This window comes from Marmota flaviventris, chromosome 12, assembly GCF_047511675.1.
Source record: "Marmota flaviventris isolate mMarFla1 chromosome 12, mMarFla1.hap1, whole genome shotgun sequence".
Lineage (NCBI taxonomy): Eukaryota > Metazoa > Chordata > Mammalia > Rodentia > Sciuridae > Marmota > Marmota flaviventris.
In genome coordinates this window covers 109,781,061-109,804,971 of record NC_092509.1, presented here as the reverse complement: position 1 = coordinate 109,804,971, position 23,911 = coordinate 109,781,061, and the positions used below count along the sequence as shown (strand labels likewise).

General features: G+C 53.2%; 1 protein-coding gene across 1 annotated transcript in view; it reads right to left on the bottom strand.

Moving 5' to 3' along the window:
- Positions 1–23,196, bottom strand: part of Rgs5 (regulator of G protein signaling 5) — a 49,903-nt gene extending 26,707 nt beyond the window's left edge. Inside the window, exon 1 of the mRNA XM_027922873.2 lies at positions 23,084–23,196. Coding sequence (XP_027778674.2) covers positions 23,084–23,127 — 44 coding nt within the window. The 5' untranslated portion in view covers positions 23,128–23,196. The remainder of the gene's footprint in view (positions 1–23,083) is intronic.
- Between the last annotated feature and the right edge of the window lie 715 nt (positions 23,197–23,911).

Here is a 23,911-nt window from a genome sequence, read left to right as displayed (position 1 = left end):
GCAGCCTTCTCACTCTCAGTCCTAAGGGCAATCTTGAGGTCAGGCTTCCCTTTATCGGGACTGAGATAAAGAGCACTGAGCAATGCTCTGATTCTAACCAAGGAGCGAGCCCTGGAGACACCCAGATGGTCCTCGCCTGGGTGCTGTGGCACTTCACCCAGCTCTTAAGGGTGATGTCAAACTGTATGACATTCATGATTATGTGTCTGTTTCCAATTTGACAAGAGAACTCCTGGAAAGTAGGTATCTCAAAGGCTTCCATCCCCTGTGCCTGGCCAAAGGCTGGCATGAAAAGCATTCAGGAACACTTGCTGAAAATATCTAGGTCTTTTTCCTCATAGAGCAGTTAACATTTTTCTTCGAGTGGAAACTAATCATAACCAGGCGAGACAGAGAAGCCACGGGGTCACCCTGTAGTTAAGTTAGGTTCTGCTTCTTTTCCACAAACCCCAGGGAGACCAGATGAAAGACTTCAAGTTACAGAATGCCAGGAGGAGTGATTACGGATGTCAGAGAAGTGAAGAGCACTCCAGGAAATATCTAGTTTTGACACCCCATTTTCCCTTAGCACAGGGGGTACAATAACTACTGCCAAGAGAGTCCATTCTGCATTGTCCATCCCTTCTGCTCTTTCCCCAAGACCTTCTCACCACTAACCCAGTGGGTTGGCTCCCTCCCTGCCAGCACGGCAGGCTGTAGAACAAGATGCTCTGTGCAGGACCAGGCCAAGCCCAGATGTTAGGGTCCTCTAGGCTCAGGAGGGTGTGGTGAGGTAGGAGCTCTGTGCAGGACCAGGGCCAACTCCAGATGTTAGGGTCCTCTAGGGTCAGGAGGGTGTGGGGAGGTAGGAGCTCTGTGCAGGACCAGGCCAAGCCCAGATGTTAGGGTCCTCTAGGCTCAGGAGGGTGAGGTGAGGTAGGAGCTCTGTGCAGGACCAGGCCAAGCCCAGATGTTAGGGTCCTCTAGGCTCAGGAGGGTGTGGGGAGGTAGGAGCTCTGTGCAGGACCAGGCCAAGCCCAGATGTTAGGGTCCTCTGTGCACCTCTAGGTGTGTTAGGAACCATGACACACTCACTGTCTGGAGCAGTGCACAGCCTTCACCTGATGCAGAACCATAGTCTGGGAGGTATTGGGGAGGTTGTCCGCATTGTTCTTGCCTATAGAAAATCTGACATGAGTGCAATTATGACACAGAAGTAAGGAAAGTCATCTTCAAAGGCCATCCCTATGCCAGGAGCAGGCTCTGTCTTAGGAACACATTTTGTTTCAAGTTTTCTGTGACTATTTATTTATGCTTTCCCCATGAATACACTGTATATACTTTGTAGATAAGTGCTCCAGATACCCCACAGAAAACTTTTACCATCCGTTTGAATCAGATTCCCAGTAGTCACTTGATTATAGCTGTTTTTTAATGGAATTATGTGGAAATCAACTGTTTATAAAATTGTTGTAGATAATCACATTCCATTCCATTCCATGTTTCACATTTCATCATGTGTAGTAAGTCACGTTCTGTTTCACTCAGCCGTAAAGAAGAATGACTGGACGACAGTTGCCAGTAAATGAATGGCACTAGAGATGATCATGCTAACTGACAATCCCCCAAATCAATAAGAAGCCAATCCCCCAAATCAAAGGCAGAATGCTCTCTCTGATATGTGGATGCTCACACACAATAAGGGGAGGGAAGAGTAGAAGTTCATTGGATTAGACAAAGGGGAACAAAGGGAAGGGAGGGGGAATGGCAGTAGGAAAGACAGAATGAATCGGACATCACTTTCCTATGTACATATGTGAACACACGACCAGGGAAACTCCTCATCATGCACCACCACAAGAATGGGATCCTAATTAGAATAAGTCATACTCCACGTATGGATAATGTCCAAGTACTTTCTACTGTCATGTGTATATATAAAAAGAATAAATTTAAAAAATAAAGAAAGTCACATTCCACTTTCCCCCATGTTGGCCTCAGAGGTGGGAAGGGAAGCCCTGTTGGCTACGGATGCCTTGCTCCCTCTGGGGGCTGCCAGCACAGCCCCTCAGAGACAGAGCCTGCGTGGGGGATGCCAGTCTGCTTAATTAGAAGGCTGCTGGGGCACAAGGGCCTGGCTGCGTCTGTGTGCAGGATCCAGGGCAGTCACAGTTGGAGCCACGCCTAATGTGGGCGCTTCTCAGTCTCAGGAGGAAAGGGTTGGGCCTGTTTCCTCCTGGCTTCTGGAATGCCTTCACACCCCTGTCCCCTTCCTCTCCTCTTAGCTGCACCCACAGGACTCCGGGAAGGCAGCAGGACCAATGGAAACTACAACAAAGCCCAAGCTCACTGAATTATTTCCCCTTTAAAAATAAACTGGAGCCTAGCTGACCTTAGAGTCAAAAGCAGCTGTCTGGCCTGTTTTCTGGCAATTTCTGAACACACCGGCATTTCTTTCTGGCTGTCACTAAGGCCTGTTAACAGGAAATGATTTTATACCTTCTTACATCTGTCCTCCCTCTTGTTATCCTTTTGTTTTATAAGGAAAAACTTGTTTTGAAATGAAATCAATGGGAAATGCCCAGGTGAGAGTTTGATTAAAGGCTCAGAGGAAGATCACTCTTTCTGGAGACGACTCACATTAGTGGTTTCAACTGAAAGGGTTTGAGTGAGTCTAGGGTTCATCAGTTTTGAATCTGCTCCCTGTGTAGGTATGTGGGCTGCAAAATTAAAATTGAAAGGTACTGGCCAATTAAACTCAGTGCAACCTAAGTCTCTGCTGCAGATGCCCCCTGCTGGCCAGGAAGGCATGAGCCAGCCCAAGAGCCTAGAGTCCAGGCTCCTTCAGAGGAAACACTACAAAAGCACATTTGCATATAGGCAGAAAGAATATGTCATTTTTGCCTCCTAAAAATGCAGCAAACACCCACGGGAAATGAATGCAAGCGTTTACAAAACTTGCAACAATCAGTCTCAAGGACTGAAGGAGGAAATGGGCCAGCCAGTCCTGTGTAACTGAGCTCAGAGGTACACGGGGCCCAAGAGGGGCCGCCAGACATGACAGCCCAGAGGACACTGGCTCACTGCGCCAGGCCACCAAGAAGGACTTGTGGGCTGGAGGCAGATAGGACATGGGATCAGAGCACTTTGTGAGACAGGGAGCGCTCAGGAGAGACGAGCAGGGCTAGTGAGCTTCCAGGACCTGCACAATACAAGGGCATGTGGGTGGAAATTAGGTCAGCGCGATGACAGCAATTCTCAAGCCCAGGGTCCTCTGAACACAGCCCCTGAAATCAAGATCAGCTCTCAGGCAGGGAGAAAGCAGCAGTGGTTCACAGGGGTAGAGAAAGAACATCTATCACTTTGGCATCTTGCCTTTTTCCAAATTAACCCCCTTTGTTAGAACTGTATAAAATTCACCCATTGCTTGGGCTTTATCAGAGTATGAAAGCACAGAGGTCTGGTGCAGGACAGGGTGTTACAGCATGTATCACCGTCCTAGCAGAGGTCTGGCGCAGGACAGGGTGCTACAGCATGTATCACCGTCCTAGCAGAGGTCTGGCGCAGGACAGGGTGCTACAGCATGTATCACCGTCCTAGCAGAGGTCTGGCGCAGGACAGGGTGCTACAGCATGTATCACCGTCCTAGCAGAGGTCTGGCGCAGGACAGGGTGCTACAGCATGTATCACCGTCCTAGCAGAGGTCTGGCGCAGGACAGGGTGCTACAGTATGAATCACCGTCCTAGCAGAGGTCTGGTGCAGGACAGGGTGCTACAGCATGAATCACCGTCCTAGCAGAGGTCTGGTGCAGGACAGGGTGCTACAGCATGTATCACCGTCCTAGCAGAGGTCTGGTGCAGGACAGGGTGCTACAGTATGTATCACCGTCCTAGCAGAGATCTGGTGCAGGACAGGGTGCTACAGCATGTATCACCGTCCTAGCAGAGGTCTGGTGCAGGACAGGGTGCTACAGTATGAATCACCATCCTAGCAGAGGTCTGGTGCAGGACAGGGTGCTACAGTATGTATCACTGTTCTAGCAGAGGTCTGGTGCAGGACAGGGTGCTACAGTATGAATCAATGTTCTAGCAGAGGTCTGGTGCAGGACAGGGTGCTACAGTATGAATCACTGTTCTAGCAGAGGTCTGGTGCAGGACAGGGTGCTACAGTATGAATCACTGTTCTAGCAGAGGTCTGGTGCAGGACAGGGTGCTACAGCATGTATCACCGTCCTAGCAGAGGTCTGGTGCAGGACAGGGTGCTACAGTATGTATCACCGTCCTAGCAGAGGTCTGGTGCAGGACAGGGTGCTACAGTATGAATCACTGTTCTAGCAGAGGTCTGGTGCAGGACAGGGTGCTACAGTATGAATCACCGTCCTAGCAGAGGTCTGGTGCATGACAGGGTGCTACAGTATGTATCACCGTCCTAGCAGAGGTCTGGTGCAGGACAGTGGCGGCTTGTATCACTGTCCTAGCTGACACATAATTAACCGGAGGGACATGGCAAATAGCTTTATGGTCAGTTAGTGGGAACCATTCTTCATTGGTCCAATGATAGGAAGGTGGGAGGCCTCAGGGGATAGATGTGTTAGTGACTTGCGATACAGTTGCACCTGGCCATCTCTCCAAGGACATAGAGTCCTTCCTCATGTGCTGGGGCTGGATATTGATGCCTAAGGCATGCAGGTGGCTGAGGGAGCAGGAGTCAGCCCTGTTGGCTGTATCCATGGGAAGCACTTACCCTTCAGCCCTTGCAGCTCCCACAGTGCCCTAAGGCCCCCCTCAGTGCGTCCTCCTCACCACAGCTGCATTCTCTAGAGCTCCCAGTTCAGCTGCCACCACCAAGCCCCTCACGGGCAACCTGAAGGAAGAGGCTGGGGAGTCCAGACTGCTTGAACAAGCTGGCTTTCGGTCAGGACTGCCGGGCCACCACCTGCTATCCCAGCTAAGGGTGGAGGAGCCCTTGAGCCCATGAGTTCCCAACTGGCCTGGGCAGCAAAGCTGACCTCATCTTAAAACACCATAGCCTGGCCTCACACAGCTTCTCCTTTTGCTCATTCATTTAGTCAAGATAAAAAATATGCTTACTGAATGCCAGACCCTTGCCATTCACTATTACATGTTTGAAATTCCCCATGATATAAGACAGTCCTCTCCAGGAGTTTATGTTCTAGTTGGGTGAGACAGACACAAAACAAGGAATGAGAACCATGAAAAATGATGGCTTTTTGTAAAGGAGACTGGTTGTGTCTGTTTGTAACTGTGCTGGCTGTAACTGTGGCTGGTTATAATTCAATCTGGCTGTAATGGGAGCTGGCCGTCATTGCACAGTGTGACATCTGTGCAGTAGCTGACCTTTCTGCTGGCCCTAGTCTGGAATGCACTTTTTAGTGGTCATCAGCAGCTGTTTGAAGGTCATACTCCCGAGGTGGCTGCTCTGTGTCTCGGCAACCTGGTCAGGATCAAGGCCATACACTCTGCCAGTCAGCAACACGGCGCTGGCAATGAGCTTCCTGTGTGGGAGACAGTGGGCTCCCTTCAATCATGGCACTGATTCTGGAAGATCTGGACTGGGGGGGGACACCACTCTGGGAGCAGCTGCCCCAGCCACAGGATGGCAGAAATGTGCACTTAGCCCTCAGCCTACCACTAACTACTAATAGTTATAGGTATCTACCCAAAGCACCTGGAGTTGGTCATGAGCAAGTTGATGTGGGCTCATCTTCCAGGCTGCTTACTATCAGAGGGACCTTGTGCAAATTCTGCAATATCTCCAGGCCTTAGATCCATCAGCCCCAGAAATGATGGTGACATTGAATGCTGCTGTAGGAGGAGTGGGAGGAGTGCAAGAAGTAACGCGTCATTGCAAAATCTCCCTGGCTCCTGGCCCAGGAATGGCACTCAAGTCATGGCCGGTGTTGTGCCACTGCTGACACCAACCTTCTTGTCACCACATCCACTTAGGTAACAGGCATGCACTTAGCTGCCTTGAGGCGTTTCCTATTCCTGGGGAGTCAGTTTGATTCCTTAGGCTCTGTCCCTCCTCAGTGGGTGAATGGACTATCTCCTCAAATATGACTTTCTTGGTAATGTAACAAAGACACAAATGTGAGAAGAATTAAGACAAGCCAGATGTGATTCCTGGTGATTCCACATGTGGAAGGTAAGAAGAAAGCTAGGCTTCAAACACCAGGAGACAGTGTACTGTGAAACAGCAACTGGAAGAAGAAATGAGACCTGACTCGTTTCAGGCACAGGAGGAAGGTCCACTGCTTCCTGGTCACCTGGGAGAAACACATCCTGTCTCCCGGGTCCCGAGATGTCCAAGGGTGCACAACCAGGTGAGATCCAGTCGTCGAACTGATCACACAACCCCTGAACCCACAATCAAGGACTCCACCAGGGTCCATTGGCCACCACTCCTCCAGCCAGGGACAGAATACAGGCAACCTGAACCGCTCTACCGACAATGGCTCTCCTCCCCGAGGAGCCAGCTCAGGTGTCCCTCTGTGTGCACTTTCCTCTTGCTGTAGGACTCAGGCATTTGTGCTCCTGTCTCTGAGAAGATGATATGGATAGGAGCCCATTCCCACCTGTTCCCAACCCAGCACTCCCTGGGGAGAAATGCAAGCTTATCCCCAAAGAGGATGGAGAAGACCACTTCTCGATGAGTGATAAGAAAAAAGCAGGAAAACCAAGAGGGGAGAGAGGGGCACCCTGGGGCAAGGCCACAGCAGCCATGTAGGTTCTCTAGCTTGTCACCCCACACTGCACACCTTGGCAGCACCACAGAGAGGGACGGAGGAGCGGGACCCCTAGCACCGGGAATCCGGCTGGAACCCAACCTGCAGGACAGACATGGAATGGAGCTTCAAACAGGAAACAAACAGCAATGCACCCTTCTAGAATTATTCATCAGAATCATTATTATTAACTAGGATTACTAAGGAACCAGCCTCCTGGAAGTGCCGAAAGGCTCCCTTGGACAGGGCTTGCTCCAGCTGAACAGGGAAGGGAGCTCACTAGCCCTTCACCACCTGGACAGGGAGTGCGGCGGGATTCCCACCAAGGCCAGGTCAGCAGGAGACCAGATACCAGCCATTTCATACAGATGCCATGACATTTGAATGGTGCATGATATTACTAGGCATTTCCCAGATTTCTGGCCATGATCACGGTCACCAGCAACCTGCTGAGGGCATCCACTCTCTTCCCTGCACCTGGCAGGAATGCGTCTTTCAACTGCAGTGAACGTCCTGACTCGGGTGACGGGTGGTGTAGCTGGCAGCATTTGCAGGGCACTAATCTGCACCTTGCCAAGGCTGTTCCTGGAGAGAGCCACGTGGAGCCTTGCACTCTTGTCCAGAAAACCAAAATAACACTAAAGCCAAGCTCTATCTCCCTAAAGACAAGTGATGGAATACCAGTGGCAAAGAGCAAGAATGTTGGTGCCAAGTTACCCAGATCTTCCTTCCTGAAGGTGTGACTCTGGGTGAGCTTCTGCACACCCCTTTGCCTGTTTCCTCATCTGTGGGATAGGCGACCACAGTGCCTTGGTGAGGCCACTTCTCAATGAGTAACAGGCAGGCACCTAGCTGCCTTGAGTCGACATGAGTCCCCGCCATGCTGGTGCCGGGAGCTCCAGGAACAGCTGCCTTGGTATCACCATTAGACTGTCCTCCTCATTCTTAATAAACTGCATGCACATTGCTCTTGTCTCCTAGAAAGTGCTCCGAGTGTGCCCGTCCTCTCCCTCCTAAGTGCACCGCCCTCTCCAGGCTGAGGCTGAGACCCCGGCCTCACTTTTTCCATCTTCTCCTTCAACGCCGTCTTCATTCACTGCTGAACCAGCCTCTGGAGACCTCCCCTGCTCACCTGTGATGGGTCCCAGCCACAGCCACAGTGGCTCCTCCCTCGAGAGGGCAGGAGATTCACCTGGAGAACAGACTCTGGGCCCACCCAGAGCACCTTGGGCCAGGAGCACGGAGAACCACAGGTGTTCCCACCCTCCTCTCCGGCTTCCAAGTCCTCCCTCCCTAACCTCACTCCATTCTTCCTCCAGTGTCTCCTGCCCTATCCTGGAGCCTCCTCAGCACCTGCAGCCGGCTCCCTTCCTCCACCCAGGTACCAGCTTGAAACTTCTGATACTCTGGGCGAGACAGTCCTCTCCTCCCCAGACCTTTGAAGCCACACTAGCCTTGCCTGTCTTCTCTCCTCCCTACTGTGAAATCACAAGATGAAGGCATTTTTAAACCATGTTAGAGAGTCTTTAATCTGCTTTGCTCCCATTTTAAAAGTGGAAAACCTGAGTTCATAGACATTGGAAGATGTCCTCCACTTCTCATAGCTAGTAAGCAGCAGAGCTAGGACAGCAGACTTTCTTGGTTCCTAGCGTTCCGTGTTCACATTCTCAGGGAACAGCCTCCTGGAGCAAGGCAGGGCATGCTGCCTGCGTCTCTACAGAGCATCTCAACAGTGGTAAGTGGCTGACGTTGCTTTAGCTGCTGGGGCAGAGAGGAGAAGCCAGCAGGCCTCGGGTTTGTTCCAACTCCTTACCAGCAGGGTGACTTGGGCGGGTTCTCTCATTTCAAGTCTTCATTTCCTGGGTAAAATGGTGATAATAGAGTTCCTACCTCATAGACACATTGTGAGGCTGAGGAAAACAATGCACTCAAGCATTTAGAATACACTCGGTGCACGGAAAATACCCAACACATGGCTACTTCTTATTACTGTCACTCCCCCATGGTGGCAAGGTGTAGAAGGTGTGGTTATTGGGCAGATGCTAAACAGATGTGTGGAAGGGATGAAGTATGATTGCATAGGAAGGAGGGATGGATTGGGTGGGATAGGATGGGATAGGATAGATGGGATGGGATAGGATGGGATGGGATAGATTGGAGAGGATGGATGGGATGGGATGGGATAGGATGGATGGGATGGGAAGGGATAGAATGGGATAGGATGGATGGGATGGGATAGATTGGAGAGGATGGATGGGATGGGAAGGGATAGAATGGGATAGGATGGATGGGATGGGATAGGATGGGATGGGATAGATTGGAGAGGATGGATGGGATGGGAAGGGATAGAATGGGATAGGATGGATGGGATGGGATAGAATGGGATGGAATGGGATAGGATGGGCTGGGATAGGGTATTGGGATAGGATGGATGGGATGGGATGGGATAGGATAGGGTGAAATAGAACTGGATGAGATGGATTGAGAGGATGGATGGGATAAGATGGGATGGGATGGGTGGGATGGAATAGAATGGGATATGATTGGGTGGGATGGGGTGGCATGACATGGGTAGGATGGGATAGGATGGAGTGGGATGGGATGGCATGACATGGGATGGGTGGGATGGGATAGGATGGGGTGGATGGGATGGATGGAATGAGATAGGATGGGGCACGTGCATAGGATGAGATGGGGTGGAATGGGATGGGATAGGATGAGGTGGGATGGGTGGGAAGGGGTATACAAAGATCCCCTTGGCACTCAAGACGAGCTCCTTCCAGAACATCTCCCCCTCTTAACTATGGAACTCGTTCTGAAAGCATTGAGAATATTGCTGTTGGCCCTTCAGCGGGCGCCCGGAGGTGGGGGGACAAAGGTAGTGAGTTGGAGGCCTCTGCAGCTACCTTGGGTGGCTCAGGCACATTGCAGTATCACCCCCATGGTATTTTAAAAATAGTATTGTTTTCCCCAAGTTAAGGGTTCCCATGGAGACCAAGACATTCCCATGCTTTTGTGGCCTGTCTCTGACATCCTCCTCTGGAGTGAGGGGGGTCAGGGGAGGACACACAGGCAGGACAGAAACAGCTCCCTTCCCTCTGACCTTCAAGTCCCATCTTATTCAAAATGTCACTGGCAGGATTTCTAGACTTTTGGAGATCCGGTTGGAAAACTAGATAATGAATTGTGGGAAAATGGTCCTCTGGTTGGGGCAGACAGACGCCATGGCTATTTTGAGTCCCAAAGGTGGAGGGTCAGGGGAAATTCCCGTGAGACTTCTATAAAAGCTGTCCTCCCACAGCCCTGGAGCATCTCCACAGCCCTCTCTCAATGGCCATAAGGACTTCAGGATGCAGGGCTTCTGGTAGGTGGGCCTCATTCACCTTGGTTCATACAGGACAAGAGAAAAGCCCCCAGGGTGAGGCAGGGCCTTGGAGAAGGAGCCAGGGAGGGAGGGGAGGAGAGCTAGTGGATCTCAGTGAGCACGCACACGAGCCCTGTCACTCAATGACGTTCAGCCCCCAGAGCCTCAGTGGAGAGGCAGATTCACAGCCACCGACATTTTGGTTGGCATGTATCTTTGCCACGTGGCTAAAAGGGCATGTTCAGCAAGCCATGATGGCTCAGTGAGAATAAGAACACCATTCTGCAGTGTGGAATTAGGTCCCAAAATGTCGCCCTACCAAATGTCCTATTCTCAAGAACTCTGCTTTCTGTACTAATTCACTTGTAAGACCTGAGCACAGCAGCCGCTATTTGCCATGCTGTCCTGGAAACCATGGGGATGTTTCCCAAACCAGGGGAAACCCTTCCTACTTGTAGCTTCCACCCGCTCAGGGCACAGCAGTACACAGCAGGCTGCTGAGATGTGCTGCAGAGAGCTTGGTTGGGGTCGGCACCCTGCAGTTGACCCCAGCCCAGAGAGCACACTGAATTCACTGGCAAAGCTGTGAGGTTGACAGTACCTGCTCTGCACATCTTACTGAGAATTAAATTAGAGAATATCAAATACCAAAGTTGAATCTGAGAAAAATAGGGTAAGAAGTGCTGCTAACTGTAAGAAGGTTTTAAAAAAATTCTGCAATAGTTAAAAGCATGGAGAACTAGCTTCTCCCTGGGGAGAACTAGGAAGTTTCCTGGGCAGGCAGGTATCTGGGGATGTCTGACATGGCTGAGACCCTGCAGGCCAGGAAAGAAGAGAACATTTGTACCCCAAAGCCTCTCCCAGCTCTGTGGGGTTTCCTCCCAAAGTTTAATAGAAGCTCACACTTTCAGTTCTGAAACACTTCCTGGAGATTTTAAAGAGGTTCTCAAGGTCCATGCCTGTATTTGAGGATCACACTCCTGGAAATGTCTCCCCAGCATTCTGAAACCACCCTCCAGCTTCCCCCATCCAGCAGTACAGTCTGCCAGGTGACTCTCACATCTAGTACAAGACTGAGAGCCACCCACATGGGGGGGGGGTCACTGAACAGGGGTGGCTGCGCCCCAGACCAGACCAGGCTTTGAGTGGAAGCAGAGGGTAGGAGCCAGGTAGAGGTCACCAGTGCCACCAGTGGAAGCCCAGGTCTCACCAGTGCCCCGAGTTGCACCAGCCCGAGGCTGAGCTCCCTCGAGTGCCACTGAGGCAAGTGAAGAGATGATTTCATGTATCAAAAAAGCCAGTGGCGATCACAGACCCTTGTTGGATATCAAACACACCAAGGAATAAGACCTGAGAACTCAGAGACACTGTCGGGAACAGCCCCAGAGAAAAGGGAAGAACCGTGACTTCCAAGAGGAAACCACGAGGTTGAACTTTGAAAAGACCAGGCCTGCACTGAGAAGGTTCCCCTTCCCCCATGGTCCTGGCTGGACAGTAATGGCCCTCCAGTGACACCCAGGTCTCAGTGCCTGGACAGGAAGGGGCTTTGCAGAAAATATCAAATACCAAAGTTGAATCTGAGAAAAATAGGGTAAGAAGTGCTGCTAACTGTAAGAAAGTTTTTAAAAATTCTGCAATAGGTGTCAAGTGGGGGATCTGCAGTGGGGGTTATGCTGGGCTTTCGGGTGGTCAGAGGGTCATGATGGGCAAGGCAGGAGGGCCAGGGTCATGTGACGAGATGCAGAAGTACTGGAAGATGCTACTGCTGGCTGTGAGGGTAAAGGAGGGAGCCGTGGTCCAGGCATGCGGATGGCCTTTGAAGTAAGGAGAGGCAAAAGGTGTCTTCCTCCCTCGGCCTCCAGTGGGTGTGTGGGATGCACCTGCAGGTGGTGCTGGCCTTCTCCCTGAGACCTCCAGCCCTGCTGAGAATAACTCAGCCTGCGGCAAGGCTATAGCAGTGGGGCAAGTTGACCCCAAGGAGCACTCCGCCTTTGCTCCTCAGAGAGACCGTGTAGACACCTAAGGCCCTGCTCTGCCCATTTGCCCCTGGGCCAGATGATCTGCTTCTAGCCTGTGGTCTCCTCCTGGCCCAGCTGTGCCCCCTGTCGTTCCTCTGTCCCTGGCCCAAAAGCTCAAACCAGACATGTCTGACAGCCTGCATTACATACGTGTCCACATAGCCTGGTTTTTACACGTGTGTACATGTGTGTGCTGTCTGAATTAACCCCTAGAGCCTTGCATACAGAAAGTGCAGCTGTTTTTTTGGTGCTGGGGATAACACCCATGACCCAGCATGTGCTGGCAAACACTCTGCCACGAGTTCACTCCAGACCTTTTTATTTTGCTTTGAGACAGGGCCTCACTAAGCTGCCCAGGCTGGCCTGGAACTTGCCATCCTCCTGCCTCAGCCTCCTGAGTCACGGGGATCACAGGCATGGCTACCATTTGTGGTTCACACCTTTTAAAAAAAAATCAAACTAATAAGTAGCGATGTGTAAGCATCAATTTACCAACTCTTAAATTATCCAGAAAGATCAGGGCAAGGGATTCTGAGTAAATATCAGCTAATAAATCCTAGAAGAGGTCAGAGTTCAGAAAGACATGCTCAGGACCTTCTTCCAGAGGAGCCTCCCAACCCCAGCCAACCCCGGCCAGGCGGTCCTCTGTGACTCTCCCTCTCTGGGTCCTCGCAGTGGGCCCTTTCCCTTGGGTCCCGTTCTGCACCCGCTCTGCAGCTCTGTGGGGAGGTGGAGATGGCTGTCTGTTCTGGGCCAGGCCTGGGGCTGGCTGCAAGGCCCTTCTGGGGCAGGCAAAGAGGAAGAGCACCCCACTTTCCAGCCGACCGGGCAATCAGCACCTCATCTGCTGCTCCCAGTCATCCTGTGCCCGTGAGGACACAGACCTGGAGGAACCAGATTATTTGCCCAAGCTCACACAGTGAAAGGCAATGGCAGGATTCCACCCAATCTCATTTCAGTGTCTGGGCTCTTGAAAACTGCACATACTGCTCAGGTCCTCAGACAGTCTAACTGGCAGCTAAATGCATCTGATACATAAAAATGTGGGAAAAGGAAAACTTAAAGGCTGCAGTGTAGTCACCAAAGCCAAAGCACGGTGTTAACAGAAGAGTAAATGTTTTGAAATTAGAGACACAGCAGTATGAATTTAAAGACACATTTGTGAATCAAAGCCCATCAGGTAAAGTGAAATAAAGGTGACTTGTGAACCCAGAGGCTTCTCCTCAGCTCTAGTCCTGCAAGACACGTGGCCTGGACACATCACCACAGCAGTGCAGACCTGCCTGCCATCTGTGGAAAAGGGACAGGCTGTCTGTAGTCCCCAGCTGGGTGCAGACTGGGGAGGTGGACACGCCCTGTGTAGGGCAGGGGTCCATCAGCTCCCCCATGCCTGCGGTGTGCCCCGTGTGACAGAAGAGTGCTATCCATGTGAGCTGTCGCTCCTTCCCCTGCCCTAAGTGACCATGAGGCAGGGCCTGCTCCCTGATGCTCCTCCCCGCAGCTGTCCTGCCATCCACACTCACACCTCAGCACACTGCAAGCGTTCGGCCCTGACTGGCCCAGCAGGAACAAAGGCAGGACTATGGTCAGTGAATCTGGATAATGACAGAGTGGGGGGCGGTTTTCTAAAATAAAGGATTTCTGAGCCTTCTGGTGAGAATTTTGAGAAAACCCAACTTTCATTTTCCCCAGGGCCACAGCTATAACAGGAAGTGAGTGGCCTTGAAGCCCCCAGTACAGCCACCAGGGGCGCTGGAAGAGACCCATGCCTGTGGGTTGTCCACTGATTGTGTCAGCAGATGCGGTGAGAGTGGCTGCCCATCCACCCTGGGTTACTCTTTTCTGCAGTAGCTAAAAGGAAAGGCAGTGCTGGGCAGACCTCCACTGCAGACAAGCTCAGAGGTGGGTCTGTCCGAGCTTTAACTACCAAGCTAGAAGCCGCTGGCAAAGGGAAAATTCACCCAGACAACAAAAGTACCTCTGGTCACCGAGAGGTAGCCAGAGTGGGGTGGTGAAGCCAAGCGATGTCTGGGGCTTCAGGGAAAGGGGCTGGTGTGGGTTCTGGAGGGAATTCAGTCTCCTGAGGAGCTTCCTGCAGTGGGTGGGGCTAGCAGACCTCTACAGAGGCTGTGCCTGGTCTAGGGGAAGGCGGCTGTGGCCGGGTCCCCCCACCTGCAGGACTGCTGAGGAACACTGTGACTATCCCTCTTCCTGCAGGAATGCCAAGTGAAGTATCCCAGAGGTGGCAGCGGATGAGCACAGCATGTGAGTGTGCAGGCTGGCCGTGTGATTCTCGGTGTCCACCCAGAGAGTAGGCCTGCTTCCTGGGCACGGCAAATGCACCCCACCTTACTGCTGCAGGGGGGGCAAGAACCAGGAAGCCTCGTCAAATTCCCTGCTTCCTCCCGAGTGTCTTACAGGTGCCAATAAGACAGCAGACCGATTGACACGCATGGAAGAGTTTGGAAGGGAGAGCCAGACTCTTCTCCAAGGTCGAAATGTTTAAAAGGTCACCAAGAAATGAGGTGGCCCAGTGCGACACTGGACATGACAAAGAGGAGGGAGGATAGAAGAATACAAGGGCCATCGATGGCTGGAAGCCAGGCCTGTGTGACCCCGAGGGCTGGGGACAAGAAGCCCCATGATCCTCCCACATTAGAGGGCCCCACGCAGCCCCTCTGTTTTCCAGGTTGGAGAAGTTTAAAACCAGGAGACAATAGCTATGATCAGGAACCTGACCTGCAAAACTGCCTGAAGCGAAAGTTGGACCACTCTATCGAGACAAGATCAGGAGGGGCCAGGGCACTGGGCTGGGCTCGGCCCCTGCAGGGGATCCAGAGCTTCCTTATGAGTAGGTAAAATGATCAGGGAGTCAGAAGTTTTACGTTTCCTCATGCCCCCTGAGAGACAGGTAAGAATTGAAAGGTCAGCAGGTTCCCAGAGCTGGACTTTGAACAGGCTCTGTGAAGTGGCTCACGTGTTGGACCTTACATGAGATCACCTGCAACTGGAACCTGTTTCCATACCTGACTGTAAAACCAAAGACACTGAAATCGGATCTCTAAGCCCTGCTAACTGAAGACGCTCTTCGCAGGTCCACAACACTGTCGGTGCAGCCGGATCCAAGAGCTGCTAGAGTACTGGCGGGGACTCTGCCTGGGATGTGCAGGCGGAAGATGCCCAGACTTAGCCCAGGTCTGCCTTGCTGCACTCTCTATGTCCACCATTTTATGCACCTGGGGCTTCTGACAAGAGCCCAAGGACCTCCCACCAGTGCTGCCACAACACGTACTAGAGGATTCCCTCGGAGGGGCAAGTCCTACCTTGCCACTGGACATTAGTCAAAACCATCTCTCTAACCTTGAACAAAAAGGAGTCTTGAGCCTTGAACACCAGGTCTTGGCCATGTGCAAGCCCTCTCGTGGGCGGCTGTGCAGAGCAGGTAGCTTGTGAGCTGGGGGAACTTACACAGAATCGTGCTTCCAGGGTGCAAGGAGGAGATGGACTCACGGAGCCTTTTTCCCCAGAACTATTTGGGCACAGTGTGAGAGCTGCAGATTCTGCCATCACCTGGACCGTGCCCATGAGCACTCGACTGGCTGACAAAGCCATGCTGGGCTAATGGACAACACTTCAAAGATGAAGGGAGAACAGCTCAGACCAGAGGCTGGCCTGCAGCTTTCCCAGCGGTGATGGGAGAATCAAGCAGTGGAACAGCTGCCGCACTCCAGTTTCCACTGAGTCAGGGGGGTGGCCACAGACCTGGGCAGAGAGAGGGGCAGTGGCAACCAAACCTATCAAAGGCATACCCACAGCAAATGTCTCATCTCATGAGGGGGTTTCCATTGTGGGAATTTGATGGCACACTGAAGTAGGACCTGCCATCAGCAGGACATCCCGGGTCTAGAAGGAGATATCCCGGGAGCACGAAATGGTGGACATAGAGTCTGCAGCAAGGCAGACCTGGGCTGACTCTGGACATCTTCCTCCTGCACACAGCAGGGAGTGAGCTGAGGCTGGAACCTTGGAGGCCGCGGGCATCTAGACAGGATCAGATACTGACCATGGGCTTCACTTTCCAGGTAGGCACCAGTGCTCAGAGTCCCATGAGAGACAGGAAGGCACCGCCCAGGTTTGCAAGGCTGGCTGTCACTTCTGCAGACCCGGAGTTCAATTTGAAACCCATAACCCCCGACGGGCAGAGATCATCTTCAGAGTAATGATTTGATAGAGACATGGAACGGGAACTAACACATGGGCTGTCTAAAGGGGTGGAGTGGAGACAGGCAGGACAGGCTGGTCCAGCCTTCATGGGCTCAGCACAGGAGTGCCAAAGCAGAGGCCCCCACGCTGGTGGAGCTGGGAATTAGGGCAGAGGATGCTCTCCCAGCCCGAGGCTGTTCCCTTGATGTTCCATGTCACCCACATTACTTCCCATCACTAGACGCAGTAGTCAGAGGACCAGGGCTGCCACTGCAGGCCTGGGAGAAGGGAGGTCCCTAAGGGTCTGGGGCACTGTGCCTTCCCCTCTCTGGAAAAACCCCCAGTGCCCTGTATGGTGAGTGGTAAAAGTCGCCCCTCACTCAGCACCTGGGCAAAGCCCCTGGCCACTGCAGGAACAGGGTGACGCAGGAGGCTCCTGGGGACTGGCAAGAGCCCATGGCAGAGGCCACAGAATGGGCAAAACTAATGCCACCCCCTGAGTAGAGATGTGGGTAGAGATAAAAGGAAGAAGCCAAGGCAAAGGCAGGAGCAGGCAGTGAGGAGGAAGGGAGCCTGACATCACGTGGAAGGCTCAGGGCAGGAGACGCAGGTCTCAGCTCAAGCCAAGGCTGCGGGGCTCTTGGTAGCACCCAGCCTGTCATCTGACCAGCAGGATGGGAGAGAGCGCAGATGTGATTCCCTCCGCCTAAGAAGGTCTCCACATGGTGCAGGGCAGGCTGAACAGGTGGAAAAGAGAGGGTACCCACTAAGGGCCAGCATTTATTGACGGATATAATTGACTGTAAGGGTTTAGCCAGCCAGAGGCCAGGGGTAGCTCTGCAGCACAATGAGAAATATATATATATATGTGTTCTCAGTTCCAAATTCCTGACAGAGCTCCTACCTCCCCACACCCTCCTGAGCCTAGAGGACCCTAACATCTGGGGTTGACCTGGTCCTGCACAGAGCTCCTACCTCCCCACACCCTCCTGAGCCTAGAGGACCCTAACATCTGGGGTTGACCTGGTCCTGCACAGAGCTCCTACCTCCCCACACCCTCCTGACCCTAGAGGACCCTAACATCTGGGGTTGACCTGGTCCTGCACAGAGCTCCTACCTCCACACACCCTCCTGAGCCTAGAGGACCCTAACATCTGGGGTTGACCTGGTCCTACACAGAGCTCCTACCTCACCTCACCCTCCTGACCCTAGAGGACCCTAACATCTGGGGTTGGCTCTGGACCAGCACAGAGCTCCTACCTCACCTCACCCTCCTGAGCCTAGAGGACCCTAACATCTGGGGTTGACCTGGTGTGCACAGAGCTCCTACCTCCCCACACCCTCCTGACCCTATAGGACCCTAACATCTGGGGTTGACCTGGTCCTGCACAGAGCTCCTACCTCCACACATCCTCCTGACCCTACAGGACCCTAACATCTGGGGTTGACCTGGTCCTACACAGAGCTCCTACCTCACCTCACCCTCCTGACCCTAGAGGACCCTAACATCTGGGGTTGACCTGGTCCTACACAGAGCTCCTACCTCACCTCACCCTCCTGACCCTAGAGGACCCTAACATCTGGGGTTGATCCTGGTCCTGCGCAGAGCTCCTACCTCACCTCACCCTCCTGACCCTAGAGGACCCTAACATCTGGGGTTGACCTGGTCCTACACAGAGCTCCTACCTCCCCACACCCTCCTGAGCCTAGAGGACCCTAACATCTGGGGTTGACCTGGTCCTGCACAGAGCTCCTACCTCCCCACACCCTCCTGAGCCTAGAGGACCCTAACATCTGGGGTTGACCTGGTCCTGCACAGAGCTCCTACCTCCCCACACCCTCCTGAGCCTAGAGGACCCTAACATCTGGGGTTGACCTGGTCCTGCACAGAGCTCCTACCTCCCCACACCCTCCTGACCCTAGAGGACCCTAACATCTGGGGTTGATCCTGGTCCTGCACAGAGCTCCTACCTCACCTCACCCTCCTGAGCCTAGAGGACCCTAACATCTGGGGTTGACCTGGTCCTGCACAGAGCTCCTACCTCCCCACACCCTCCTGACCCTAGAGGACCCTAACATCTGGGGTTGTCCTGGTCCTGCACAGAGCTCCTACCTCACCTCACCCTCCTGACCCTAGAGGACCCTAACATCTGGGGTTGATCCTGGGCCTACACAGAGCTCCTACCTCCCCACATCCTCCTGAGCCTAGAGGACCCTAACATCTGGGGTTGACCTGGTCCTACACAGAGCTCCTACCTCACCACACCCTCCTGAGCCTAGAGGACCCTAACATCTGGGGTTGTCCTGGTCCTGCACAGAGCTCCTACCTCACCTCACCCTCCTGACCCTAGAGGACCCTAACATCTGGGGTTGATCCTGGGCCTACACAGAGCTCCTACCTCCCCACATCCTCCTGAGCCTAGAGGACCCTAACATCTGGGGTTGACCTGGTCCTGCACAGAGCTCCTACCTCACCTCACCCTCCTGACCCTAGAGGACCCTAACATCTGGGGTTGTCCTGGTGTGCACAGAGCTCCTACCTCCCCACACCCTCCTGACCCTAGAGGACCCTAACATCTGGGGTTGTCCTGGTCCTACACAGAGCTCCTACCTCCCCACACCCTCCTGACCCTAGAGGACCTAACATCTGGGGTTGACCTGGTCCTGCACAGAGCTCCTACCTCACCTCACCCTCCTGAGCCTACAGGACCCTAACATCTGGGGTTGTCCTGGTCCTGCACAGAGCTCCTACCTCCCCACACCCTCCTGACCCTAGAGGACCCTAACATCTGGGGTTGACCTGGTCCTGCACAGAGCTCCTACCTCACCACACCCTCCTGAGCCTAGAGGACCCTAACATCTGGGGTTGACCTGTCCTACACAGAGCTCCTACCTCACCACACCCTCTTGAGCCTACAGGACCCTAACATCTGGGGTTGTCCTGGTCCTGCACAGAGCTCCTACCTCCCCACACCCTCCTGACCCTAGAGGACCCTAACATCTGGGGTTGACCTGGTCCTGCACAGAGCTCCTACCTCACCACACCCTCCTGAGCCTAGAGGACCCTAACATCTGGGGTTGACCTGTCCTACACAGAGCTCCTACCTCCCCACACCCTCCTGACCCTAGAGGACCCTAACATCTGGGGTTGACCTGGTCCTGCACAGAGCTCCTACCTCACCACACCCTCCTGACCCTAGAGGACCCTAACATCTGGGGTTGACCTGGTCCTGCACAGAGCTCCTACCTCACCTCACCCTCCTGAGCCTAGAGGACCCTAACATCTGGGGTTGTCCTGGTGTGCACAGAGCTCCTACCTCCCCACACCCTCCTGACCCTAGAGGACCCTAACATCTGGGGTTGTCCTGGTCCTACACAGAGCTCCTACCTCCCCACACCCTCCTGACCCTAGAGGACCTAACATCTGGGGTTGACCTGGTCCTGCACAGAGCTCCTACCTCACCACACCCTCCTGAGCCTAGAGGACCCTAACATCTGGGGTTGACCTGTCCTACACAGAGCTCCTACCTCACCACACCCTCTTGAGCCTACAGGACCCTAACATCTGGGGTTGTCCTGGTCCTGCACAGAGCTCCTACCTCCCCACACCCTCCTGACCCTAGAGGACCCTAACATCTGGGGTTGACCTGGTCCTGCACAGAGCTCCTACCTCACCACACCCTCCTGAGCCTAGAGGACCCTAACATCTGGGGTTGACCTGTCCTACACAGAGCTCCTACCTCCCCACACCCTCCTGACCCTAGAGGACCCTAACATCTGGGGTTGACCTGGTCCTGCACAGAGCTCCTACCTCCCCACATCCTCCTGACCCTAGAGGACCCTAACATCTGGGGTTGACCTGGTCCTGCACAGAGCTCCTACCTCACCACACCCTCCTGACCCTAGAGGACCCTAACATCTGGGGTTGACCTGGTCCTGCACAGAGCTCCTACCTCACCTCACCCTCCTGAGCCTAGAGGACCCTAACATCTGGGGTTGGCCCTGGTTCCTACACAGAGCTCCTACCTCACCACACACTATGGGGCATGAGGTACCAGCTCGCCACTTTACCAGGGGGCAAACCTAGGCATAGAGACACAGTTCCCACACATTCGTGGCAGCTGTCTCTGACCTTGGGCTGCCCAGGCCTGGGAGAAGCTCTCATGGCCTTATGGCCTCCCTCATGAGGTCCAGCACAGCTCCTCAGGCTCTAGAACCACTCCTAGTTCCCCAGGCCTGGGACCCTAAGGGTTCCACATTTTCCCACTCCCTCCATCCAACCCACTCCAGAGTTTCGGAGAAAAGCAAGGGGAACCAACTTCCCTTGGGTTGCCTTCCTGGTCACTGATGTTGGGTTCATCTCTGTATTGCACAGAGCCATGAATCCAAGTCTCACCTGCTCAGCTGGAAAGCAGGGTCTCAAGGGAAAAGCAGCTGCCCTGGGGCATGGCCTGGAAACTGACAGAGCGGTCTGCCTGAGGGCCCACAGCAGGCCTCCATGTCACAGGGACACTGTTCACTGGGCTTCTGTAAGCTGTTTCTAGGGCCTGATGCAGGGTATAATTCAGAGCTTTCCCTTAGAAGTTGACCTGTTTGCAAAGCACAAGGCTACCCTGCCTATTTCATAAAGGTTTTCGCCTGCCCTCCGTGAGGCAGCCACCAGGTCCCTTCTGGTGCTTAGAGAGGAGGATGGAAAGGAAGGACCTTGTGGGTGCAGGAACTGAGAGCCAGGGAGGCCAGGGTGGTGGGCTGCACTTCCTCAGGTGCCTCTGAGAACAGTCCTAGAGCGGCTCCCTGGGTGCCTGCTAACAGCTGCCCAGGTCTGCTTCCATCTCTGCAGAACATTCTGCTGGGCTACATGTGATTAAAAGTCCAATTTTACTCACAGTGGTAGGAGACCATGCAGCACATGCAACAGCACGAATTAATCTCAGGATTCTACACATGCAGTAAATTAGAAAGTTCATCAATCAGCTAAAAAGAGCTTGCTCCCTAGCTGTTGTTTGATGTTCCATGTGAACACTCATCCTGGAGTATGAGGATTTACTGTACCTATAGAACCACACAGTGGGAAGTGTGCCGCCCGGCCCACCCAGAGCCCAGGGTGAGACCCTGCACGACACATGAAGATCAGGAGTGAGCTGACCTGGTGGACCTGGCACAGAATTGCTGATCTGACCCCAGCCCAGGTAAGTGTTGATGGTGACAGTGAATCAGACACATCAGTGATGGCAACGACTAGACAAGCCTTCCCTCATGAGTCTCAGGAAACTGAAAGCCGACTTACGAGAATATGAAGGGCAGAACCAGGGGCAAGCCAACTCTGGGTGCTCTGCTGGCCAAGGAGTGTGCCTCGGGGCCACGAGGCCTGAGGCTGTTGGGTTCTGGGGCAGTGGAAGGGGAGAGGAAGCTGGGCCCAGCGAGCCTCCAGGACACACAGGTAAGGCAAGCTGAGCTTCTCTGTGGGCAGAGGGTGCTGCTGGTCCTAGTCATCTCCACGTGTTTGGCTCCAGCCCTGCACCTGAGCCCATTCCTCAGGCTTTGCCCAGAGCAGGTAGGGGCAGGGGCAGCCATGAACAGCAGCAGCTCTGGCCTGCAGTTGGTCCCTGGGCCACATTGATGCCCTAGCGGAGGCTGACAGCTGGGACTTAACTGCTCCCAGTCCCTCTTGTGTGCAGGGCATTAACTATCTTCCTGTTGACCACAGTGAACAAGCCCCCTTGGGCCTCATTCAAATCACTATAGAGCCTTGTAGAAACAAGTAACAGGCCATGTTATCGCCCAAGAAATCAATTTGATGTTGTGTCTAGGGTGGAAGTCACCCAAAATAAGACCCGGGTTCTTAAAGAGACAGAAGTTCTAGGTGACTTTCTCAGATAAGCCTTGGCATGGCTTCAGGGCAGAATGTAAGTGCGTTTCCTTTGATAATACAGATCAAACTAAACTCAGTCACATCCATTCCTAATAATAGGAGAAACGTCCCTTCCTCCAGGCACCACATAGGGTTGTTAATGAGATAGTTGCTCTGCTTCTGTTCACTTTAGACCCTTGGGACATCCTCAAGAGCACTGTCCGGCCCCAGGACAACCAGCTCCAGGAATGCTGGCTGGGTGACCCTGCATCCCAATACCTTCTTCTGTCCAGCAATCTAGCTACTTCTATCTGGTGCAGTCAGGGTACAGAGAAGGCAGAGAAGCCCCCTCTGCCTCTAGCAGCCTCCTCCTCTCCTGGCCCCTGTCGTTGGGGAAAGTGACCATCTACACATCCAGACCCTCTGAGCACAGAGAGAAGCCCCCTCTGCCTCCACCAGCCCCCTCCTCTCCCTGTCATTAGGGAAGGTGACCATCTGCACATCCAGACCCCTTCTGAGCACGTCTCCTCAGGAACTCACTCAATTCCCGGAGCCAGCCTGTGGCAGACTCAGCATCTGCGTATCACAGATAGATAAGGAAACTGAAATAGAGCTTAAACACTGGCCAGAGCCTCAGTTTGAGCAGAGGAGGTAGGACATGGCCCAGGCAGTTTGCTGATGGCATCTGCATTGAGCCTTGTTCCCTCACTCTGCACAAGCACTTGTGGAACAGGCAGCGCCCCCCCCCCCCCCCCCCCCCGTGAGGAACACTGTTCTGGGTCCTAAGGGAGGTGTGAGGACCCTTCAGAATCTCTGCTCTTTACAGATGACCCCAGTCAACCCAGCTCTGCCACAGCAGATGTGCCTCAGGGTGAGGAACCCCCTGGCACCCCCAGATAACATCCAGAGCTCTACCTCTCACCTCTCCAGACAGGAATGGGGCAGCGCTGCGAGCCCCTTACACATCCTGGCAAGTGGTCTGGGGCCTCCGCTCTGTACACAACTTCTCAACAGCGAACAGGAAGTCTTTGAAAACTTCCTCAGGGTCTGGGGCTGCCTCTCCAGCTGAGACATATATAGGGCTCTGGCCCAGCCCCTTTGGCTCTGGGGACCAATCCAGGGCTGCAGAGGAAGCTGCAGCAGGAGAGGGCTGGGACCTCCCCAGGGCTGTGCTTCTGGGCTGCCACCCTCTCCTGCTGAGATCTCCTCAGTGTTGCAGGGCTGGCTGTGGTCCCCTGGACATAGGACCTTGGTTCCGACTCTAAGGTCAGGCCGCCATAGAGACTGGAGGCGGGAGGAGGCCCAGGAGCCAAGGCCAGAGTCCAGCCACAGATGAGACAAAGTGACCTTTATCAAATCAAAGCACTTATAAATGTGTGTATGTGTGTGTGTGCGTGTGTGAACATATGCACATGTATGTGTATGTGTGTATATATGTATATGCATGTGTGTATATATGTATGTGCATGAATGTATGTGTATGCGTGCACAAGTGAATGTGTGTGTATGTATGTCTATGTACGTATGCATGAATATGTATATTTATGTGTGTATGTGTGTGTATATGTATGAGTGTATGTGTGTATATGTATATGAATATGTATGTGTGTGAATGTATGTGTATGTATGTGTGTACACATTTATGCCTGTATGTATGTATATGTGTGTATGTGTATATGTATGTGCATATGTATGGATGTGAATGCATGTGTCTATATGTGTATATGTTTATATACATATGTGTATATGT